The following is a 23,325-nucleotide window of genomic DNA, read 5'->3' on the forward strand; positions in this document are numbered from 1 at the left end:
AAAGTGCCATCATAAAAAAGTGAAGTGCCAAAATCATTTGCCATCTTTTAATCAGTGCAAATGTAATGTAAAATTTTCTTGACTTCGTAGTAACTTAAATCATCCATCAGCTATTTTCGCGGGCCACCTCTCTTCGTTTCATCGTTACAAAGCCTCGCGAATTTGTAATTATCTAATTCTCCCAAGTGGAAAAATACCTTGTAAATGATTTGGAAATAAGTTGTCTATTCATCAAGCCTTTCTCTTTTCAATCTTGAAGCGATCGATTACAAATACCATGAGAACTACATCAAAATGAGCAATGAGTTCTATTTACGATAAATACAAAAATAAATCTACACGAACACTGACGACAGAGCACAACTTCACAAGAAGTCCCCCAGAATTGATGGCATAATCTTCTGGTAGAAAGTAAACGTAGATGATTGAAATTGGTTTCCAAGAGTCTGCACCGCAGGGATACACATTATTTGTTCAAGTACGAAACGGCAAATCGCTCCAACACGAGTACTAATTGAGTGGTCCTGGGCCAAGGTCACGTCTCAACGCTCCTAATACCACAATCATGTGAAGCTGTTAGTAGTGGACCGTACATGATTGTATGGTTAAGAAGGTACGGGCACCATCTAATGTTTCTGCAAGAGCACTCAATAAGTTTACCTCGGTCACCAAAGCCACTAAAGCACCCTTTATACCAGTAAAACCAATACGTATTTGTATATAAAACATGAGATAAATGGCATTTCATTAAAATGCATGAGAAGGGAACTATACAGAACTTCTAGAAGAAAATTGCAGTATCCATCATGATTCTTACAAAATGATCAGCAAAACCCACTTGATCATCATCTGGTATATCCTTGATTCAGGTTTCTAAAGAAAATGTGGTGTTGCTATTGAGACTTTTGATCCAAAGCAACAACTAACCACAATAAAATGTGTGCTGGTAAGGAAGATAAAGAAGCATGCTTGCGTCACTAAAAGAAAGAACTAAAGTGGGAAAGAAATGTTTTCCCCATCCTTTGGACTAAATCAGCACGAGTTCCTCCTGAATCAATCACAAGAGGTTGAGATTTATAATCTTTTCCAAGCTCCATAAGTACGAATAGTTGAGTACTAAAACAAGTTAATGAAGCAGCAGCAGCATCAATATGCAGTACATTCTTTTAGAGCCACAAGCATAAGACATCTAATGCACAAGTGTTCAAGTCATCTTCCTTCGAACTGAAGTCGAACGAGAGGGATCCAATGGATTCACAATGGAAACAAATCTACAGTGAATAGAGCCAACGGAGTAAGCGCAGAAGAGAGTAGAATGTCAGCAAGTCCTGCACATCTTGTCCCATGCTTGAACATAATCAAAAAGCTGTTATGCAAATATAATTCTACGCTGAACAGATCCAGTAAGATTCCATTATTCTGACATCAACATTACGAAATTTTCAAGGTATCACTATCATTGCAATACTTTTAGGTGGGTACTATAAGCAGTACAACACATTGAAGAAGAAATGATAGTATTAAAGCAGCCCTCTAGGATAACCACTTCTCGATCAATCTCCAAAATAGATTTTTTAGATGTCAAGTTTCTCCCCTACCCTGAAATGTATCATTTTCTAGTTGTGCCAAAGGCATTTCACAACACAAACTCAACTTCCTACTTCTCTGTCCTTATTCCACAAACATTCCAAACCAAAAGCTTAATTTTTTTATGGAAATAAAGACAGGTTTGATATGAAGGCAAAACAAGTAAACCCACCTTCCATAACTCCAAAAGGAGTGAGATGCTAAAAGACCAAGTGCTAAGGAGTGGAGGTCGGTAGGGACAGAAGAACTGGAAATCTCTGAAAATTAGTTGAAGGCTATAAGAGACCCAAACACCTTTTTAGAAAGAAAAAAAAATATAAAAGGAAAAGGAAAGGGGTAGGGGTGTGGTGGGAGGAACGTCTCCAACAACATAAGGTTCAACTATTAACGACCCAAGACCGAAACACCAGAGTTCGTTGATTGAGTCTAGTATATATAGGTAAGGGGGCAACCTTTACCATCCATTCAGGTTTCAACCAACATAACATTACGGTTCATCCTTTTTGACAAGATGGTAAAATTATCTATGTTTTATTCACAAGCTTATCATCAGCTAGGGTCGAGGCTTCTGAGAATCTGAATAACATGCAAGCACGGAATTCCAGAAAGGTCAGGCATGCATGAAGGCATTTCACTTCCAAACAAGCTAAAAATGTCCACATGTACGTTAAGTTTTAAGTTTCACCATCCACAAGTTCTTCTGCATCAACTTTCATGAAATCCACCACAGCTGAAAAAATATCAAACTTCCATAATGAATATGCATAGAGCTGTCTAAAAATCGCAATCCATTCTAGGCTTCTAGCTTTGCATTTGCCAAATTGAGAATTCATATGGAGGAATGCCTTTAATCTAGATCACGAGAGAAACAACATGGACATCTGCATCTCAAATGGGACAAATATGATGCAACTCCTTCGTAATTTCCCCTTAAAATGATTTCCAAATCTATATGCACGTTTACAAGGACACCCTGATAAAACACTAGTTATAGAGCAAAGAATCTCTAACAGTAGAGAACGAGAGTGAGTACATTCACTGTTAAGTCTTCTAAACAAAGAAAGAAACTAAATTACAAGGAAACGAAATATGAAGAACTGCAACATTTTCACTGTAAATAAAGGAAGAACAACCTATGTGAAAAGATAAAATGGCAAAACACAAAGAAGTGTAGGTACCGTGTCACCACCATTGATGAACAAGAACTCCACTATTTCGGAGAGAAGTAAACAGCTTCAAGCAATGGCTGTATGTTTTCTCATACTTGGATGATCTCTCACCCGGGCAGCATTTCTGCCACCTATTATAATGGCATTCAAGGAAAATTTCATCAATCAAACAAATCGCTCCAGTTTTAAACAACCGCGGAATCAGGTCAAATTCTGTCCCTTCCACATCCATCTTCATCACCACAAAATCTTTCTCCGATACAGTGCTCTTCAACCAATTCGCAAAGTCAAATCCCTGAATCTTATTCACATCGCTACCAACCTTACCACCTGATGACTGAACCGGTTTAATCCTCCCCATTCCTCTCCCTTTCTCTTTCTCCTCTTTCTCTCGACCCGGGTCCTGATTAACCTCAAAGAACAACGTCTCGTTCCTCACCCACGCCGCATAAGGCAACAATGTGACCCCTTTCTTGTACCTATACTCTTCATGAAAAGCCTTATCCGCCTCAATCGCGTATATCTCAAACGTCTTGTTCTGTTTTGGGTACTGCTTCTTAAACCAACTCACAATGCTGGAGCCATAGCTCCGAGCACCAACATCCACGTACACGTACCGTCTCTTGAACCCAATATCAACCATCCACGAGAGATACTTAATGTTCTTTAAATTCCTCTTCAACGTAATCCACGGCTTCAACGGCTCTTCCGCAATCAACGGCTCGGCATTCCCAACCAATTCTCGTTTGTACCCCGGAACAGAACACTTATTATCATTATCCCCTAAATCCCTATCATCAACCCTAATAGGCCTAACAATCCCACTCTCTTTCTTCAAAACGAATTCCTGCATGTTCTTATCAACATCACGAGTCCTTACAAATATACAGCAATTGAATAAATCAATGAACGAATAGAAACTATACGTGTCTTTCGACGCGGTGTGGACGACTAGAAACCCTTGGGGCTTCAGCGTCCTGCACACCTCCGCGGCGAACTCCGCCTGTTTCGCTAAATTATCTATTCCTCCTCCTCCGTAGAAGATGAAATCGAACGTGTTCGACTTGAACGGCTGCCGAAACGCCTGACCTGTAACAACCAACGGCTTGGATGCCTTTTTTGAAATTCCGACAGAATCCGAGACGCCGATTTGTTTCAACGCGAAGACGTCGTCGCCGGTCGCCGTTTCGACGCAGAGGGACTTGGAATAGGGAGAGAGGAAGCCTTCCGCGAGGAGATCTTGGAAAACGGAGGAGTAAAAGTTAACGGTGTTGGATCTGGGGGGAGAGGATTTGACGGCGTCGGTGACGGTGATGGCGGAGGAGGAGGAGGAGGAGGAGGAGGTGACGGCGGTGGTGACGAGGTCGTTGAGGTTGTCGGGGAGGGAGAAGAAGCAGAAGTCGCCGAGGTCGCAGGACTCGCCGCGTAGGGTGACGATGTATGCAAACCGGATCCCGATTGCTAGTACGCAGAACAAGAACACCCGCACCAGAACGTTCCTCAGCAGACTCGGCTTAGGATCCATGGCTGTACGTATACCTGTGTATATGACTGTTTATGTGTGTGTATCACAGTGTGTGTGTGTATACGTGTGTTAGAAAATTGGGAAATCTAGAGAGAGAGAGAGAGAGGGAGGAGGGGGAGGAGAGAGAGAGGTTTTAGCGGGAGCAGAAGCGGGCGGAGGTGTGGTTGCCGCCGACGAGGGAGCGGAGGGGGTGGGGGTAGGGGAATTGGGAATTTGGAGAGCTGGGAGGGGCAAACCGGGGAGACATGGTTGCGTGAGGGATTTCCTTAGAAAATGGTGGTGATTTGCTGTCCCATGGATTGTTGTCGTTGACAGTGGATTTTCTCTCTCTACTCTCTCTCTCTCTTCTGTGGGGAATTGCTGGTTAGGGAAAGGCGGTTAGAGGGAGAAGGCGACGGGGTGGGGTAACCGGGGGAGGCGGTGACAACGCGGATTCGCGGAGTGGGTAGAGAAAGCGAAGTGAGGAAAAATTATTTGGTGGTAGTGAGGCATCGCTACGTAGTGCCTCAACATTCTTTATCCATCACATATTTGTTGGGTCCAAAAAAAGTGTATCTATGGACGTCACAAAAATGTCGGCTATTTTTGACACAGAACACGAATATGACTTGACACAATAACACAAAAAACTAAACAAATCTGACTTGAGAGAATTATGATACGTAAATGACACAACACGATGCCATAAAGTATATGGACGTCACAAAAGTATGGTAGATAATAAGGTGCTGGAACACCACGTTGCGTGCCCTGAGACCACCAAATAATTACTCCGAAGTGAGGGCTTGGTGATTTTACGGTGTTGTCACAAATTTTGATGAGAATATCGAGATTGCCATTGCGAGGTGGAAGGTTTTTATTTGGTTCGACTCTCTTGAAATGGAAATATTAGGGGACTTTCTTGAAATGGAAATATTAGGGGAAGGCTAATGCTAATTTTTAGGCCTAAATTATGGAGTACTATTATCGGCTTTGTAAAGAAAAGAAAACATAGAAAAGGGAAGGAAAATGATATTAGCACTCTAAAAATTGATACAGATACTTCAAAATCAATGTAACTCCAAAGTCACTTTCCTTTGTGTTTTTTGGAATGTCTACATCAATTTTTGGAGTGTCAATATCATTTTTCAAAAGGAATGAGGCCCGGTTCTGTTAAGATTGTTGTATTTTTAAGTATTTATCGACGTCTTTCATCCTAACCCAGATATGGTCTGACGTACTAGCAACACTTTTAAAATGTCTAATATCAAATTAGGAGTCTCAAATGAGAAAAAGTGCAAAGTTTTAGATTTAAGAACACCTCTTAAGGTCTTATGTTCAAAAGAATTTAGGTTCAAGAACACCATATGAAGTTTGATCTTGCTTTAAATGAGGCATCCACTAGCAGACGGAGTGATTAATCTCTAGGATTGATCGAGATACTCATAAGTTAGCCTGAATGGACATTGAATGTATTGGGTTGGGGTCCCTAAAATCAATCATTCTCTGAGCACGATCTCTAATCAAATTTTTTTCCAATTATTACTCATACTTTTCTATCTATTTCTCTTTCATTTATTATTCCAAAATCCTTTCCCTGTACCTAAACCGAACATTATTGAAAGTAACATATAATTAAGGGCACATGGGATCATCTTGGCGTCCCCCACACCAGACAGCTGCCAGTACCAATCCGATGATGAGTTCTTGAACCCTCCCTTGACACTTTATTATCCGTTATCAGAAAGAGCAAGAAACAAAGGGACAAAAAAGAGAAGAAGATCGGGGACCCACAGCTGAAAATAATAGGGCGAAACCGTGTGAGCCCACAATAACGGCTATATTTAATGGAGCCGGATCCAGTCTATTTGCTTCATACCAGTTTAGTTTATTTGGTGTATTTGAGCCGTTCAAAAATAGATTTAAAGAGGAGTTATTAAAAAAACAAAATAAAAACACATTTTTTAAATTTGAGTCATCCAAAAGTAGTTTTTTTGAAGGAGGATAAGAGAGTAATTTCACCTACCAAACTCATCTATGCAATTGCTGACTAAAGAGAGATAGAGTAGTTCAAAATACTTTTAGACGGCTCAAAGGTACCCAAATAAACCGAACCGGTAACAAATAAGTCCGACACGACATATTTATAATCGGTTGCTTTCTCAACCTGCCCAACAAAGTAGCTACCCTCATCAGTTATTTGTCTCTTCTTTCCCACGAGTCACGGATAGAAATGGGCCAAGGCACCGATCGAAAGGACGTGGTGTCTGAAATTGTTTGATGTCTATGAATTGTACAATGAAATCCATGCATATTAAATTGTCTCGGTCACATCTTCTTTTAAATCAGTGCAATTCGACCTATACCCGTAACATATTATTATTATTATTATTTTGGACCGTTGTGGCTCATTTCGGATTCATGATCATTCATATTTCAGATCTTGTATAGAGTTTATACCAGAGTTAAAAATTAGCTCAATCAGGCATAGCCAAATAAATACTATTTTTTTTTAAACCCTAGTGACCGTTCATATGTGAACTTTTTATAGTATGAGAGCTAATGTTGTAAAATTCAGTTATAATAATAGGACAAAATGAAAAATAGGAGTATATGATTATTGAAAAAGGGGATTCTAAAATGTAATCATCAATCACCCTTTGTCAACAAGATTCATCAATAAGAATTGAATTATGAGAATCCAACTTGCAAGAGAACACATGCAATAAACCTCTTCCAGGTAAAAAGTAATGAGAATGAGCTCTCAAACGTGGCTGGAAGGTGCTGGATTGATCTGGACCCCGCCATGCTAACCTTGGGACATTGATGGCAAGTGGTCAAGCCATTAAAGGATGACAGGAAACCCCAAATTTGGTATGGTAAAGACTTAGTGGTAGGAGTTTACTCCTTCTAAGATTTTAAGTTCGAAATTTCTTTAGTACTATTAGCTTTTTTGGGGACAGTTCATACGAAGTTTTGCTCCTCTTTAATTGGGCTTCCTGCAAATAGGTGGTAGAACTGAACCCCAAGATTAATCAAGGTGTGTCTAAGTTGGCCTGGACAGGTAATTGTGTGTGAAAGCATAAAATTGTCTTCCGATAACGTTACGAACTATTAATTGTGAGAGCAAAGATTGAAAGCAAGAGCACGTGCGAAGATTGAGGACGAGAACGGAGAGTAGTAGCAACACCAAGAGAGGCTATTTATTAGAAATCTTAGCTAGGAAAAAACAGGGGACAACACCAAATCTCATCTAGGAAATCACTACATGGGGAAAAAATAGAAAACAAAAATACCTTATATTAGCAATGAATATTCAGGTTATTGTAATCTTCTTACATACACAAAAAGTGGATAGAAGGCCCATTTTTCTAACCTTAAAAGGCCCAAAAACAAATCAACTAATGACACACTATCCTTTTGTATTGAGTCCTACCATGTACACTCAAAGCAGTTTTAGACCTAACTGGTCCTGATTTTGCTACCGATGAATCTCAGTTTAGAAATGATTCAAAAAATGAGTCGTCCTTGGGCTCTTCTTTAGCCCTGGACAACAAATTATCTCCTTGTACTTGGTTCATGTAAGAGCCTTGAAAGTTTCCGAATCCCGAAAATCCGAAACTCCCGGGACTCTGCAACATCTCTAGCGTGTACGGTGCTTGGCTTTTCGGGTAACTTGTCGCGAGGTTGAGATTGTTGGTCATGGCTAGAGGCCTGATCGCCGAGCTTCCGTTATTGGGAGGCGGAGGAGCTCTGTTCACCAGAGGAGGGTAACTTCCGCTACCGCGCGGCGCGGGAACGTCGTGGTTGTGCTTCCCTTCGTATGTGGTGATCACGGCCCTCAGGTCGTGGGATGCTCGCTCCACGTGCTTCCTCACCGGACACCCCACGTACGTGCATTTGTAGTAGCTCCTGCACATGAGAAAAATTGCACAATTAAGAAAACCAAGCTCAACAACATACAATTGGCAAAAGCCTAAGTGCTGTTTGGCTACTGAATGAATGAAATTTCCTTGCTCCGAAAAAACTTGAAATTACGAAACCAAGTACAAAACAAGTTGATTGAACTCTAAATCGCAGAAAAATAAGTGGAGGAAAAAAAATGAGAAGGACAATTGGATTATCCCAATAAAGTTTTCTTGTGTCCATAAGCAAGTTACCCTTAGCTAGAGGATACCAAAAATGGAATGCCATGGCCAGCAAGTTTGGAAGTGACCTTCAGTGATACGTTGTGTCTTGGTAGTTTGCTTTATTCATGTTCATTAAGTTTCGTCCCTCGCACTTGTAATACGGTGGCTCATGCAATAGCTAAACATGCTCTATCTATTGAGCTACCTATAACCTGGCAAGGAAATTTTCCGAACTGGGTTTGTAGGGAAGCTTCTTTTGATGTTCCTAGTTTGGAGTAATCAATAATATTTCGACCGATTGAAAAAAAGAAGAAGAAGAAGAAATAGACAGCTTACCTAGGATTAGGATTGCCCTTGACTACTTTTTGTCCATATTTCCTCCATCTATACCCATCATCAAGAATATCAATGTCACTTGTTGTTTGAACAACAATTCTAGGTTCTCTCACAGTTCTATTCCCATTTGCTGATATAACCTCATTTTCATTTTCTCCCCTCCTGCAAAGGAAAACGAAACCACAAATAAATCCCATTCTAGAATTTCGATTTGGGATTCAAAAAAATGGTCATTGATAGAGGACCTACCATCTCTTGGCCTCGCGATCGTTTTCGTTATCATCCTCCGATTTACTCATCGAAGAGGCTTGATGGTCAAAATCCTCCTCACCAAATGAAGCTGAGGAATTTTCTGGGGTGGCCGCAGACTCCATTTGAGTATTCCCCAACGACGTGTTTGGTTGACTTGGATTCTCGAAATTAGTGTTGAAATGAGGTTGGATTGAATGTGAAGATGATCTTCTAGTAGCTTGAGGCTTGGGATGGTTGTGGCTTCCCTTATATACTATTTCAGTTACACATCCTTCCAAGGTTGTTTCAACTTTTTTCTTGGTTGGACAATTCGGGTACGTGCATTTGTAATAGCTCCGTGGATTCTCACTCCCTTTCACTTGTTTCTGACCGTATTTTCGCCAGTTATATCCGTCGTCTGATTTTCTGTTCTCTCTCAAATACTGGGGTGGTTGTGTGTAAGGGTTGTGGGCGGACGGGGGAGCGGAATTATTCTGCATGTTCGTTTGGGATGTGGAGATTTCTGGGGAGAATGTTTGAATCGGTGCGAATTCTGATTCGGTTCGCGATTTGATTGATGAGGATTGAGTTTGGTCCGATGGTTTGTTCATGTTCCAATCTTCATGTTTCCTTTTGAATGATTCTTCCTGTCAAGACCAAAATTGAAATTGGTGAGGCCAATAGAAGAGGTCAAATTATCATGCACATTTCATTGACATTTTTAAGTTGAAAAGCAAAAAGCAAAAAGCAAAAGGTGATGATTTGAAGAGGTCAACTTTTCATTCGTGCAAAAGGTAGCACAACATGTTTGTTTTCCCATCAGGAAATTTTGTTTTGTATGGAAATAGTTTGTCGAACAAATGAATTTTTTTTTCCCCAGTAATACAGGCTATTTCGGGCTAGCTTGTGCTCACATCGGACTAATTCTTGGCACCGCTCGGACAAATGGACTGTTATAAAAGAAGAATGTAGTACCCCGACTTTTAATTGTGTTTAGAATTTAAGTATGTGCTGAATTTGATGTTAATTATGTGATTTTGGCTTTGTTTTGCTAGTTATTAGGAAATGAAACATAGGTGGTTATAGGTCTCACCTACACATGATAATTTTTCTTGCACTCTGTTAAAATGAAAGAAACATGTAATATTTCCCCTCATCCTTGTCACGTAGAGAGAGAGAGAGAACTGTTCGGTGGAAAATAAGAAGAAGAGAAAGAAAAAGAAAAAAATTGAAGATTTCTTCTTAGACTTGGATTGAAGCCTAATTTGGTAAGTTCATGCCTAGAGGAGTAAGATTTCTTGTTCTTGATGTTCAATTTTTGCTAAAAGTGCTGAATCTAAGTGGGTTTAGGGTAGAGACTGAAGTTGTGTTGGAAACCCATGAACCTCCTTTCAATTCCTAGAAATTGACATGTTTAAAGTTTATGTAATTCATGAATTTGGTATATTTGAGATAGCCCATGAGTATGTTCAAGTTTACTGATGTTTTGTGAAGTTCCTGTATGAGTTTTGATGTGAATTTTAGGGTTTTACTTCAGAAATTCGTCCAGGTTGTGGGTAGGCAATTTAGAGCTTCAGCAGAATCGAATCTGCCATGTTCTTGAGGGATTTTTCTCACTAACGTCCCGACCTTGATATTTTACTGTAAATGCCTGTAGTGTCTTCTTTATTGTGTAAAATTTTCAGAACCTAACTCAAAATGTGGAAGGAGTTAAAAATCATTATCCAACCTGCTGTTTTGGTATCTGCAATGCTGACAGCATCATTGCACTTTACGAAAACGGTCATATTTTTCAGCTCGGGCGATGAAATTGCAATCCCATTTTTGATTTTGAAACTAGGCTCATAGACCTAAAAAAATGCATGAAGATTGTGTCTTAGATATTTCTGTGCAAAAACAGATTTTAAGTTGAAGTTAGAATTGCAACTGATTTCACTAGGCTAGGTATCTAACTTCTTCAATTATTCTCAAATGTGTTTAGGACCTCATTTAAGTTATATTTATGCATGTTTAATACTCCCTCCGTCCCTATTTTATAGTCCAGTATTCCATTTTGGGCTGTCCCTTAATAAGTGTCCATTTTGTAAAGTTATTGGGTAAAAGTTGGTGAATTTTCCATTTTCCCCCTAAAAGTAGATTCCATTTTGAAAAATTAGTGAATAAAAGTGTAATGATGATGGGTAAGTAGGAAAAATGGAGAAAAAAGTTGATGTGAAAGGTATAATGATGATGTCTTTTTAATAAGTTGGAGTTACGAAGCAGGACACTTAAAAAGGGACGGAGGGAGTAGTTTCTAATTGTGTTTCCATTGCCTAATTATTTTAGGAGGTTCGGGTGACACGTGGATACGAGGTGAGTGATTTAATACTTAAACACATGGTTTTGAACTTGTTTCTCTTATCGAACTTATTTGAACATGTTTTATAAATTGTGTACTCCATGGATACCAATGGAAGGTGGATCTATTTGTGAAATATTTGCGAATCTATTTAATGGCATTCCCAACGTCTGACTTATCCACTACCGGGGACGCCTGGTAGCTTTTGAATTTTGAATAGTGGAATGTGCATTATATTTGGCTTATGAATTTGAGTTCTTGTTTTGAAATTCTATCAAATTATTTTGCATTGTCCATAGAAGGCATGTGAGTTATGTATTAATCATTCACACGAGCTTTGGCTTATGTATTTTCTTTTCCACCTTTCAGGAAGCGACGCGTAGGGTGGCGCGGTGTTTTACTTTTGGGATGTGTCGTATTTCTTTTTGGAAACTTGTATAGAGGAAATTGTGCTTGTGGACACTTAGCTTTGTACATGGTTTGTTAGCTTTTGAGTTTGTAGTTTGTAAGTAAGCATAGCTCTGATAGGTTTACTTTTGGTTTGTAAAACCTATGTAAGACTTTGATTTGTTATCAATAAAAGTTGACTTTTACTTCCGCTGTTATGTTTATGGTTTGTTAGCTTTTGAGTTTGTAGTTTGTAAGTAAGCATAGCTCTGATAGGTTTACTTTTGGTTTGTAAAACCTATGTAAGACTTTGATTTGTTATCAATAAAAGTTGACTTTTACTTCCGCTGTTATGTTTAGCCCCTTTTGATTATCGCTTGTTTAGGTAATATTTGATTTTTGATTTGGCCTTAGTGAGAAATCACTGGCATTTGTCATGATTAAGACCTCAAGGGGCGGGTCAGGATCGTAACAAAGAATAGCTAGTAAATTAAAAACGTACCGGTGCAAGTGCGTTCGCAGAAGATTGAAACATGGAGGATAATGAAGATGGAGTAGGCCTTGTTTGGGATGGTAGGAAAGAGAAATCAGAATAGGTTCTGTCCTCTTTGAAGTTTAGACCAGCAAAGGTTCCAGTAGTTGGAGATGGAAGGGCCTGAAAAAACATAGCCAAACAAAGATTAACCCGTTAAACGATGTAATAAAAAAACACTCATCAAAAATCGAAACCAATAGGGTCTGAGGTACATTAGGGCAAGCGAGGTGAAATAATTCAATCGATTTCAGAAATTCTACGCCCAGTCCTGTAGTTTTAAAATTGTTTAACAAAGTTGTCCAGAGAAAATGTGTCTGAATCAAGACGCAAAATGAGTAAAGTTTCGGAGAAGTTTCGGAGACAAAATAAATAATTCATCTCTTCTTGGTGGATATTTGATAGTATTTTAATTAAGTTACGATCACCGACAAGTTTATTTTTAATGAATCGAATATTAATTAAGAAAGACATGTTATGCGTAGACTAGATAAGATTTTGTTAATTTACTCTTAATTTTGAATGTGCGGAAGTACCAAAGCCTCACTTGACACCTTGACCTTCAAGTTGATCCATTAATTAAAACATAGTTTGGCTTCATTCGAAGAATTTGACCCCACAATTATACCAATTAAAATGGTCCAAATTAAAACCACGAGGCACTTACACTAATATTATAATTTGCCTCGTTTTACACGACAATTTTGTTTATTATCCTCCAATTTTGTGGAGATCGAATATTTTCTTGCATATTTCCCTGATATTAAGACACTTTTTACACCTTCATACATGATTATTCTTTTTAACACATAATAAAAAATATCGGGTATGTTTTTAGATGTGTGGTAAGACTAGACGAGACAGAATTAGAAATGAAACGGTTCGTGAGATGATAGGTGTAGCATCCATAGAAGAGAAGTTGAGAAAAAATAGGCTAAAGTGGCTTAGGCATGTGTACCCTAGACCAGGAGATGCAGTAGTTAAGAGAGCGGATATGATAATTTTGGGTAGCAATGCTTTGGGGAGGGGTAGACCTAAATTGACATTAGATGTTGTGGTGCGCAACGATATGAGTATAGTAGGTTTGTGTGAACAAGTGGCCTTTGACAGAGCTCAATGAAAAAAAAATGATTCATGTAACCGACCGAAATGGTTAAGATATAAGGTTCGATTTGATTTGGTTTGATTTGAGTATGTTTTCAGGTACTAGTATATATCAACCCAGGCCCGTCACCCGAAAATATTCACTTTGCTTGGATGGACTTTTTGAGAGTAACTCTCAACTCTCGGCACAGTTTTCAATAAATCTTTCTCTCTATCTCTCTCCACTCATTACCACTCCAACTCTCAAAAATAACTTTCTAAAATCTAAACCAAACAAAGTGATTGACTCCCGCACAGTGGATGATATACACTTGCATCTGTTATTATCGCTTTTATCGGTTGGTCCAAAACCGATACGATCGATGTTTAACACTTACGTACAGAACATCTATCTATCTATACTATATTCAAAGTTTCCGAGTCTCCAAACCCCAATTCCCGAGTCCCACGTTGTAACCCCTTCTCTCTCTCTCTCTCTGTCTCTCTCTCCGTATCTCTGTATTGTCCACCAGTTTATCTACTATCAGCATCGTGTCCGTTCAATCCACGGGGTACAGAAAAAAAGTTCACATGATCTTTTTTTGTCATTATACATCGAACGAAAACAACGCTAATATATATATAAACATTATTGTGAAAGCCGGACGATACATAAACAAAGTAGCTAGAAATAGGCAATAGGGAATATTGGAACATACGTTAGAAGTGGAGAGGAAAGCAGGGGAGTCCAAGAGCCAACTCGGGCTCAACCCAGAAGGGATGGAGAGATAAGAAGAAGGAGAGACAGGGGGAGGTGAGATCATGGGCAGTGAGTTTGGCGGGAGTGACTTCAATCTCGGAATCTGATCCAGCACCCCATTTCTCCCTCTGATCTTGCCACTCCTTTCTCCTTGGTATTGGCCCTCCCCGAGAAGATCACCGAAAGAAGTGTTGTTGCTCGAGAATTGGGTTGAAAAATTGGAGTTGCCACCTGAGGATGCCATGTACTGTGTGTATGAGAGAGAGGAGAGAGAGAGAGGGAGGGAGGGAGATTTGAAGGGGTGCTATCAGGGGGGGTTTGTTTTATGTAAGGCATTTTTGGGAGGGTGTTTTCCGGGAAGCCAACATGGGAGAAGTTTGAACGTGGAAAGTTCTGGTCAAAGTTCGTGGCCTTGACCTAACTCTGGCGGCTGAGTCATGACTCATGACAGGAAGAAAGGCAAGGATTTTCTACCGGTCACGGTTTGAATATCGGCTACAACTGCCACTTGTCAAATGGAGAGAGAGGGTAGACTCGTGAAATTACTTAATTTAGATTGACAATGACAGGGCAACATTTTATATTAATAATAATATTAAGTTACGAACTTTTTTTTTTTTTTTTGAAGAGTTAAGTTACGAACTTGGTTTCTCTGCGGTCCGAATTTAGTCTGGAAAGAGTAGTCACATTTCGGACGTTCATTTCAATGATTTACTTATAATCTAGGAGTATTGAAAATAATTACCAGGAAGATTTGCACCGGATTGGTATTCTTAAAAATAAGGAAAATTTATAGAAATGATTCTCCAAATTTCACCCAAGTCTCATTTTAGTTCTCCAAATATCAATTTCAACTCTTTTGATCTTCAAGTTTGGTTTTCGTACCAAGTTGATCCAACTAATAACGTCTGTCAGCCAAACTGGACGAAAAAAATCAAATTGAGGGCAGATGTCATCAATTTGACCAACTTGATACGAACTGCAACTTCCAAACTGCCATCAATTTAATTTTTTCCATTCAGTTTGGCTGACAGAAGTTATCGATTAAATCAATTTGGTACAAAAACCAAACATGAAGATCAAAAGAGTTACAATTAATACTTGGAGGACGAAAATAAGACTTGGATGAAATTAGAAGGACAATTTCTATAAATTTTCCTAAAAATAAATCTTTCAGCAAGTCTGGACCAACAGAAACACAAATGGGAGGCTGAGATTGCACAAAATGTCTAAAATGCGGATGGCAAAGAAGCCAAATTCTTACACTATTACTGCCATTTGAGGGAAAAATCAGAGCATGATTAAGAAATCTAAGTATCACGCATTCCATGTATATCATTGTGTAGTTGTTTGTACCTAAAAATGACCGCTCACTAAAAAGCCGTCACGTGACGCAGGCCCATATATTTTTGGTGTAGCCGGATTGTCTTGCATGGAATATGACTTGGAGATAAAATGGTTCAAACCATGGACTTCATGGCAATTGGTTTTGGAGTTCATGGGACCCTTGGGAATGTACAATGCAATTGGACAATTTGCCTTCAAGCACTTCTCGTGCGTGTTGCAAAGTGGGGATAATGGGATTATGGCAAAGTAACTGCCATTTTCGGGCCTATAAAAAGAGAATACCAAGATCATAAAGAGGCCTCCAACACAACTTCATGCTCCTGGTTCAAACTTTCTTCTGGCTCCGGCCACACCATGTTTATTTTTCTGCACATTTCAATTTCGGCAACTTCGTAGTTGCATGTAACTTTTTTTATTTTCGGCAATGGAAATCCCGAGCATTTACATTTGAGCACCGCGCTCATTACTTCGACATCGCTTGAGAAGATTGTGAAGTCCTCTTCGTTGAGCTAGCAAAAAGAACGGTGGTGGATTTTATCTACTGCACACAGCTCGTCTATTCAGAAGTCAGTCTATTCACACTCGGACCAACCGTAGTCCTGGCATGGACACGCATCTGAATCACACGGTCTAGGCGTTTGTTTCGCCTTTTCGAAGGAACAGTAGTGGTTAAAAGGTTTGTGACACCACGTGACCATACTCTAAGGTTACTGAAGAACTACTCCATTTGATGGGATAGAGACCATAACTTTTCATTATCTGAGATGCATGTGTTTCCCGTGTTGTCTCAATTGATGGAGTTTTTTTTTAGGTCCGCATCCAATTTGCACACACTCACATGTTTTCTAGGATTTACACACTTCATAATTGTATCCCGATTTAGGGCCTGTTTGCCAATTTGATTTTTTGGCTTTTGAATTTTGCAGCTTTGACTTATGGGTGTTTTGAGAGTCAACCTAATATTATTATGAATGCGGAAGTCAAATACAAATTTCTTTTACGCAAATTGACATATTATCCAAAACCTTTTACACGTTCTCACTGATAATTCAGAAATTAGTAATAATTCCCAAATAATCTACCATCCACAATCTAAAAAAAATTGTTAGCTTCCAAATAGAAAAATGATTTTGGCACCTTACTTTTTGGTAAATGCATCCAAACTTTGTTTTTAGTGTTTCTAAATACATGTAGCATGTTTTCCAAAGCACAATAAAAAAAAGTTTTGTAGTGCATTTACCAAATAGTGGAGTGTCAAAATCATTTACCTTTCAAATACACCTAATGAGTCTCATCCGCCCTAATTCCAAGAATTATGTGTCCGGGATGAAACATGTTCTTACGAGCCCAACTATGGTCACCATTTGGTGTGTACCAAATCTATACTAGATTTTGTAGGACTTATTTCGAAGTCTTACATGCTAATGATTAGAGTCGCTTAATTTGTTTATAAAAATACTTCATCATTTTATGGGATTATTGCAAAAAGCTAGCCAATTTGGATATTTGTAAGAATCTACTCAATTCTTGAGCATGGACAAAATTGAATGAAATTGAGTAAGCTGTTTCCGATATTGAATAAGTTGATTTTTTTTTACACGGACTTTTAACAAAATGTTTTAAATAAATTAAACTACTCCGGTCATTTTGAGAGACTCTGGGTCCCAGAGAATCTGGTGTATATTTATTAGTGTATACCAAAGGGTGTCCCTGTAGGTTTTTTTTTTTTTTTTTTTTGTGTGTTTCTAGATGTACGGAGAGTACGGAGTATTGAATATGGCAAAAGCTGAAAGTCACATACAATGACGGAATAAGATTCCAAGAGCCATGAAAGTCAATTGCGGACTGGGCGAGGCAAGCAAAACAAGGACAAGCGAGGCAAGCAAAACAAGGACAAGCTGGGCCTTCTTCTAGAACAACCTTCCAATTGCGTCAGGGAAAATAGAGAAGAGAAAATAGAAGGAACCCTCTTTACTTTTATGCACTTCAGGGAAAATTTTTGATTCTGCATCCGAGCTGTCCTTTACATTTTTTTAGATGGGTAGGATTTGGAGAAAGAAAAAATGTTGGGGTGAGAAGAGAGTGAATGTAATACCCCGATTTTCTAAGAAATTTCGGAAGGATTAACCCTAAAATATACTGAATTTTATAAACTACTAGGCTTCTATTTGTCGTTATACAAAATGTACATTAAAAAAAATACAAAAAAAGAATCTAACATTTTATTTAAACATCTTCAGAGCGACTCTAGTCTTGATACAGATCTCAAGCATACTCGGTCTCCGCTCTTGGTATTCTTCCTGTGTCAAACAGCTCCACTATTGAACCCTGCACCCTCTGGCAAATTGATTGTCGAAGCAACCGATTTACCAGGATACAAACGTATCCGTGAGTGATAATTCATCCAGTAGAATAATCTCAATCCTACCAACCCTTTGCTCTACAATTAGCATTCAAAAAAAAATAACAATAATATCACAATTGATAATATACGAGATGTATAGAATAATAGCACATCGTCTTTTTTTTTACTATCCATCATCTTACATGAAATCTAAGGATCATCTCCACGAGATCCTTTCCTCCCACATCCACTAATTACAACCGTCTCATGGGTCTACCATTCCTCTTGCTTATCCTGCATCAGGGTCCTAGGTGAGCGTACCTAAGTTATGTACCGAACATGTTCTCACTTAAGACCATAACAGGAGGATCGAGTCATCCCATGATGTATCGTACATTAGGGTCGGACATCCATTACCCCACGCTAACTATAACCGTCTCATGAGACCTATTCTCTTCCTTAAAGAGAAACTTCCCATGACGTATCTGTTTACACCCATTTTTGGCCAAAAATCAGGAAATGAATTTACGGGTTAAAAGGTAGCCTCGAGGGTCGAGGCCCTAGCCTTGAAAGACCTTACAACCAGTTGCCCACGAATTAGGGCCGGTTCTTAAGAAATGATGGGCCTTCCATATAGGCCTAAATCAGTCAAAGGCCTAAGGCTTGAATCAGTCCACCAGGCCTGAGTATTTCGTCCAGGCATAATCCAAATTCCTAGAAGTAACAAAAGTCTAAGAAATGGGCCCAAATCGGTAGAAGCCTTGGTTTTCTCACCAGGCTTGGGCTCAGAAGGCTTACATTGGGCAAAGGCCCATGATTTACCAATAAGTTCAGGCCCAATTGATGAAAGGCCCACTGCTTTAAGAGTATCGTTAAAGCCTTTAATGAGCAATGAGGGGGCCTTAAGCTGCTCACAAGCAGCTCAAAGGCCTTAAACTGCTCACAAGCAGCTCACAAGTAGCTCAAAGGCCTTAAACTGCTCACAAGCAGCTCACAAGTAGCTCAAAGGCCTTAAGCTGCTCACAAGGAGCTCGAAGGCCTAAAGCTGCTCACAAGCAGCTCAAAGGCCTTAAGCTGCTCACAAGCAGCTCAAAGGCCTAGAATATTCCTGATAGGCAGGTCTGGGTAACCTGCTCACAAGCAGCTCAAGGTCTGAACTGGTGGGACCCCATTCTTCAGCATGAAGCAAGGCCAGAGACAGGTGGCACACATGCAGCCTTTGGAGCTGTTGGTGAATGATTCATGCAGACCTAAGCAAGCTGCTTGTGGTCTGGTTAATCCTTTGTTTCTGGATCCTTCTTCCGTAAAAGATGAACCTCAGAGGATTTAGAGGGCCCACAAGTATGCAAGGTCCAATAAAATGGTGGGAAGGCCTGAAGAAGCCTTGGTCTTCAGCATTGGTGGGCCCAAAAGACGTCCAGTCAAGCAGTAGCTGCTCACAAGCAGCTCAAAGGCCTAGATGCTGAAATTTCTTTTACTCTTTTTACAAAGTTTTATGCAGAAAAGAAGGGCTTTTCAGGCCTTTACCATTTCCTTGGAGTAAAGGGCACGTTTTTATCAAAGAATAGCCTCTCATTGGAGCATTTTGAAGCAGCTCAAAAGGGACACTTGGCAGCCATGCATGAAGGCCTGTGGAAGCAGCTTGAACAGCTCAAGACCTGGAACATCTGCCTATAAATACCAGAGTTGAAGGCCTTGGCAAAGGTCCCTGACCATCAAGCCCCCGGCTTATGCAAATTTATGTTTTAATTATCTTCTATCTTTCGGTCCACGACTATCAAAGCCCATGGCTTATCCAAATTGCATTTCAATTATCTTTTAACTATTTTTATCTTTCGGTCCCCGACCAAACAAGCCCACAGCTTATCGTTCAATTACCTTTACTTTCTAGAATAGTTTGTACTCAATCTAGCCAAGCTTAGATTTTATTTCATTTCCTTGTAATCAAACTTTGTTAAACCGTTAATAAAATCCATTTATTTCTGTTTTAGGCCTTGCTCTACCTTTCTGTTCATTTTTCACACGATTAGGAAATTTTAAGTCCTTAGCCCGCAAAGGCAAACCATGAACCTCCTCACGGTCTCCACCCTTAGGCCGTGCACTTTCGTCCAGTTAGAAGTCAGATTAAGGCTTCCAGGCCTTGATACGAATTTAGCAATCCTGCCCTGGCATGCCCGCATCAGGCCTAGAACTGCATTACTCGCTGTTCCTAGGCCAATTTTTACATTTTTCGGAACAAACAGTATCATACATCAACGTCTCACTAACTATAACCGTCTCATGAGACCCATTCTCTTCTTCGAAGAGAAACTTCCCATGATGTATCATACGTCAGTGTCATAACACCGGGCCCCGCAGGTAACCCATTTCAACACAGGGCCCCATTGGTTACCCTTGCCATCACCATGGCTCAAATCACAATCCACACAATTACACTTTAAACACTTTACCTATTTCCATTTACTTAATATCGTCTACGTGAGTCACTACTCGTAACCACCCAGTGAATCTAAGTTTATTCTAACATGTACAATATAATACAATCAACAACAACTCAATTCATAACATTATACATTTCAATGAGATAACAAATATAACAATTGATATGTACGAATAATTGAACACACAAAGGGTTTGGGTTGGGCCGATACCTTTTGGATTGCTTAAGATTTTTATCGAACAATTATTTTCATCAAATTTTTTATTCACCTGAGGGTTTAATTAATTATTTCGTAAGTCTAGAACAATTTTAGTAATTTATTACTGTTAGGCTTCTATTAAATTAAATTTTATCAGATATAAGTACACTGTAATTTAATACGGACTTGAGAGTGCCTTTACTATCATATGAAATTAACATAATTACAAGTTTTGATGTCTACGTACTAGTTACTGATTTCTTGAAATTATTTTCTTAGTTTATTAGTTATAATATCAACATATATTTAAATAATAGTAGTAGAGCTTAATAAGTACATTCAATATTTTTATACACCTAAAATCTCACAGTAGTAATTATAAACTAATTAAAAAAAAACATTGTTATAGGTTAAAACCATAAGCTATTCATACAAGAGGAACCTTAGTGTAGTTAATGCCCAATGATTTAAAATCAAGCACGAGATCACTGTTCTAGTTTTCAGAAAAAGAAAAAAAGAGAGTAGGTTGTAGTTTTAAGGATTTTGATGCATGGATCGATTTGTTTTATTATAACAGTAAGTGATATTGGGATTCAATTCACATATTCAAAAAATACAAGGACCAATCTGTAATAAAACACTCCACATACAAACTGTTTTCATCCAGTACTCACATTCATTTTGTCGAGAAACAGAGTATAATTTAGTTTAATGGGTTTTGATGGATGGACTCCATTTTTAACATTATATCTCATCATTACCCAATACTAGGACTTAATATACTTAAGAGAGAGTAGGATATAGATTAATTTACCTTAAATTTGGCCGAAAAAGCGGGTACTAGTTTGTGGACGATTTCGGTAAAATAAAAAAGACGGCGGCGGCAGCAGAAGAACTCGGGGCTGACTCGAAATGATTGGAAGGTGGTTTGTGGATGCTTGGTGATATATTGGTTGATTAGGAACCTGAATATGATGTACGGAGGGATTTTCTGTAGAAATCTGTTTCTCTCTCTCTCTCTCTAGACTCAACAAATAAAATTGAGAGTGAAATAATATACTGACGTTCAATTTCGAATTTATGTGGGTATGTATAATGAAAGGAAATAAGACAGTGAGAATGTGAGGATAAGTGTGGAAGTGGTTGAATAGGGAAGGAGATTGAAGGAGATGAATACTGATAATAATAAGAGGGATAGGGGACAAGTGTCACATTTGGTGGAATTTTTTTTAATTCTAATGTATGTGGACGCGTGTATATATGAGGTGAGAATATATGTGGACACGTGTATGTATAAGGTGAGAATGTATGTGGACGCATGTATGTATAGGATGAGAGAGAGAAGTGGAGAGTTAGTTTGAATAGAGTTCTAGTTAGAGTTTAGATATGAAAGATAAGAGATGAACATGAATCGTTGATTCCCTATATATCTAAAGTTTAAATATATAATTTATACAATAGTGCAAATAATATCAATTGTACACATAATAATATATTTTAATTATTTAATCTAATTAGTTATTGAATTAGGAAGTTAACAATATAAATTTGTATTAAAAAAAATTAGGTCGAAAATTCGGATCGTTACAGTGAAGGTTTTAATTCGAGCTGTTCAAAAGTATATTAGATGATTCAGGTGTGCCGAGCGGGTACCACGTGAGATATACCCACCCGGCACCGTAAAATTCCTTGCACTTTAGTAAACATTGATGAAGAAAGACTACCTGGCGGATCAGAAAAAAGAAGAAGAGAAGACTACCTGCATACAAATTATATAAACACATTTAAAAAAAGAAAAAAAAAAAGAAAAATGATTTTTTGTCACTTCTTTTTTTCTTAATGTCACTCCCCTGCAAGTGTATTTTAAAAAATACACTTGCAGGAGAGTAGCGTTAATAAAAAAAGGATTGACAAAATTAACAAAGAAAAAAAAAGGGTGCCGCTATTCGCAGCCCTTTATTTTCTCCCGTAACCCACTACATTTCGGTAAATGGTTGTTGAAAATCATAAATAACATTTCGGTAAATTGCTGTTGAAAACAAGATTATATTTCGGTAACTACATGTCGAAAATATGTTCAACTTTCGGTAAACAACTGCCGAACATGCATTTTCGGTAAACATCTGTTGAAAAAAATATTATATTTCGGTAATTGGATGCTGAAAATATATCTCAATTTCGGTAACTAACTGTCGAGTATAATTGAAAATTTTTAACGGGCTATGAGAGTAAATAGAGGGCTGCGAATAGCAGCGCCAAAAAAAAAAAAACCCCACATTTAGCTAGTGAACAAAGTCCTGGTGATTAACAAAGACTACAAATCACACTCCAAAGCCCCAAATTTAAAACAAATCACACTCTAAGGCCACTCCAAGGCCCCAAATTTAGAACAAATCACACTCCAAGGCAACAAACATTAGATCTAGGTAATAGGTCGTGTCGGGTCGTGTTCGTGTTGGATCAGTCGGGTTCGTGTCACAAACCACCCAATCTGAACCCGACCCATTTAGAATTCGTGTTTTTCGAATCGTGTCATTTTTGTATTTCGTGTCAGAAATGCTCAACCCTAACTGGTTAACTTCGTGTCCGGTTCGTGTCATGTTATCGTGTTCGTTACCCAACTCTATATAAAATTACAGATATACCATATTATATATATATGTTCATGTTAATGGGTGACACAAGTTAGTAACCGTGTTGATCGTGTCAATTTTGTGTCTCGCGTGTTCAATCCGAACCCGACCCATTTAGAATTCGTGTTCTTGAGTCGTGTCATTTTTGTGTTTCGTGTAAAAAATGTTCAACCCTAATCCGTTAATTTCGTGTCCGGTTCGTGTCGTGTTATCGTGTCCGTTGTCCAGCTCTACCAAACATGTATGTAAACATGTGGGGTTCTTGTAAACATACGGGTTTAACACTAGTAAACATGTGTGTAAAT

The 23,325-nt window shown here is 38.7% G+C and overlaps 2 protein-coding genes across 10 annotated transcripts; both read right to left on the reverse strand.

The window, feature by feature from the left end:
* Nucleotides 1-205: 205 nt before the first annotated feature.
* Nucleotides 206-4,682, reverse strand: LOC131326109 (uncharacterized). Of its 9 annotated transcripts, none has more exons than XM_058358709.1 (2): nt 2,766-4,664; nt 206-551 (listed from the first exon to the last, which is right to left on the reverse strand). In XM_058358709.1, exon 1 carries the CDS (start codon nt 4,279-4,281, stop codon nt 2,770-2,772), a length of 1,512 nt encoding a protein of 503 aa, XP_058214692.1. In that variant the 5' UTR covers nt 4,282-4,664; the 3' UTR covers nt 206-551; nt 2,766-2,769. The 9 variants fall into 9 exon arrangements, with proteins under 9 accessions (XP_058214692.1, XP_058214693.1, XP_058214691.1 ...); XM_058358710.1 differs by having other exon boundaries at nt 206-635; XM_058358708.1 differs by lacking the exon at nt 206-551 and adding an exon at nt 760-1,048.
* A 2,858-nt stretch (nt 4,683-7,540) lies between these two features.
* On the reverse strand, nt 7,541-14,343 carry LOC131326111 (probable WRKY transcription factor 33). The gene is made up of 5 exons (XM_058358716.1): nt 14,017-14,343; nt 12,185-12,337; nt 8,976-9,604; nt 8,727-8,888; nt 7,541-8,172 (listed from the first exon to the last, which is right to left on the reverse strand). The coding sequence occupies exons 1-5, from the start codon at nt 14,299-14,301 to the stop codon at nt 7,755-7,757; spliced, it is 1,647 nt and encodes a 548-aa protein (XP_058214699.1). The 5' UTR covers nt 14,302-14,343; the 3' UTR covers nt 7,541-7,754.
* Nucleotides 14,344-23,325: the final 8,982 nt, after the last annotated feature.

This window comes from Rhododendron vialii, chromosome 5a (genome assembly GCF_030253575.1).
Source record: "Rhododendron vialii isolate Sample 1 chromosome 5a, ASM3025357v1".
NCBI classification, from domain to species: domain Eukaryota; kingdom Viridiplantae; phylum Streptophyta; class Magnoliopsida; order Ericales; family Ericaceae; genus Rhododendron; species Rhododendron vialii.

What these genes read in the sequence shown, in the direction of transcription:
- LOC131326109 (XM_058358709.1), bottom strand. Translation starts at nt 4,281, where the DNA reads ATGGATCCTAAGCCGAGTCTGCTGAGGAACGTTCTGGTGCGGGTGTTC.
- LOC131326111 (XM_058358716.1), bottom strand. Translation starts at nt 14,301, where the DNA reads ATGGCATCCTCAGGTGGCAACTCCAATTTTTCAACCCAATTCTCGAGC. An exon ending in CTTTCCTCTCCACTTCTAAC is followed by an intron (nt 12,338 to 14,016) that starts GTATGTTCCAAT and finishes ATGTTTTTTCAG; the next exon opens with GCCCTTCCATCTCCAACTAC. An exon ending in GATCGCGAGGCCAAGAGATG is followed by an intron (nt 8,889 to 8,975) that starts GTAGGTCCTCTA and finishes TTTCCTTTGCAG; the next exon opens with GAGGGGAGAAAATGAAAATG.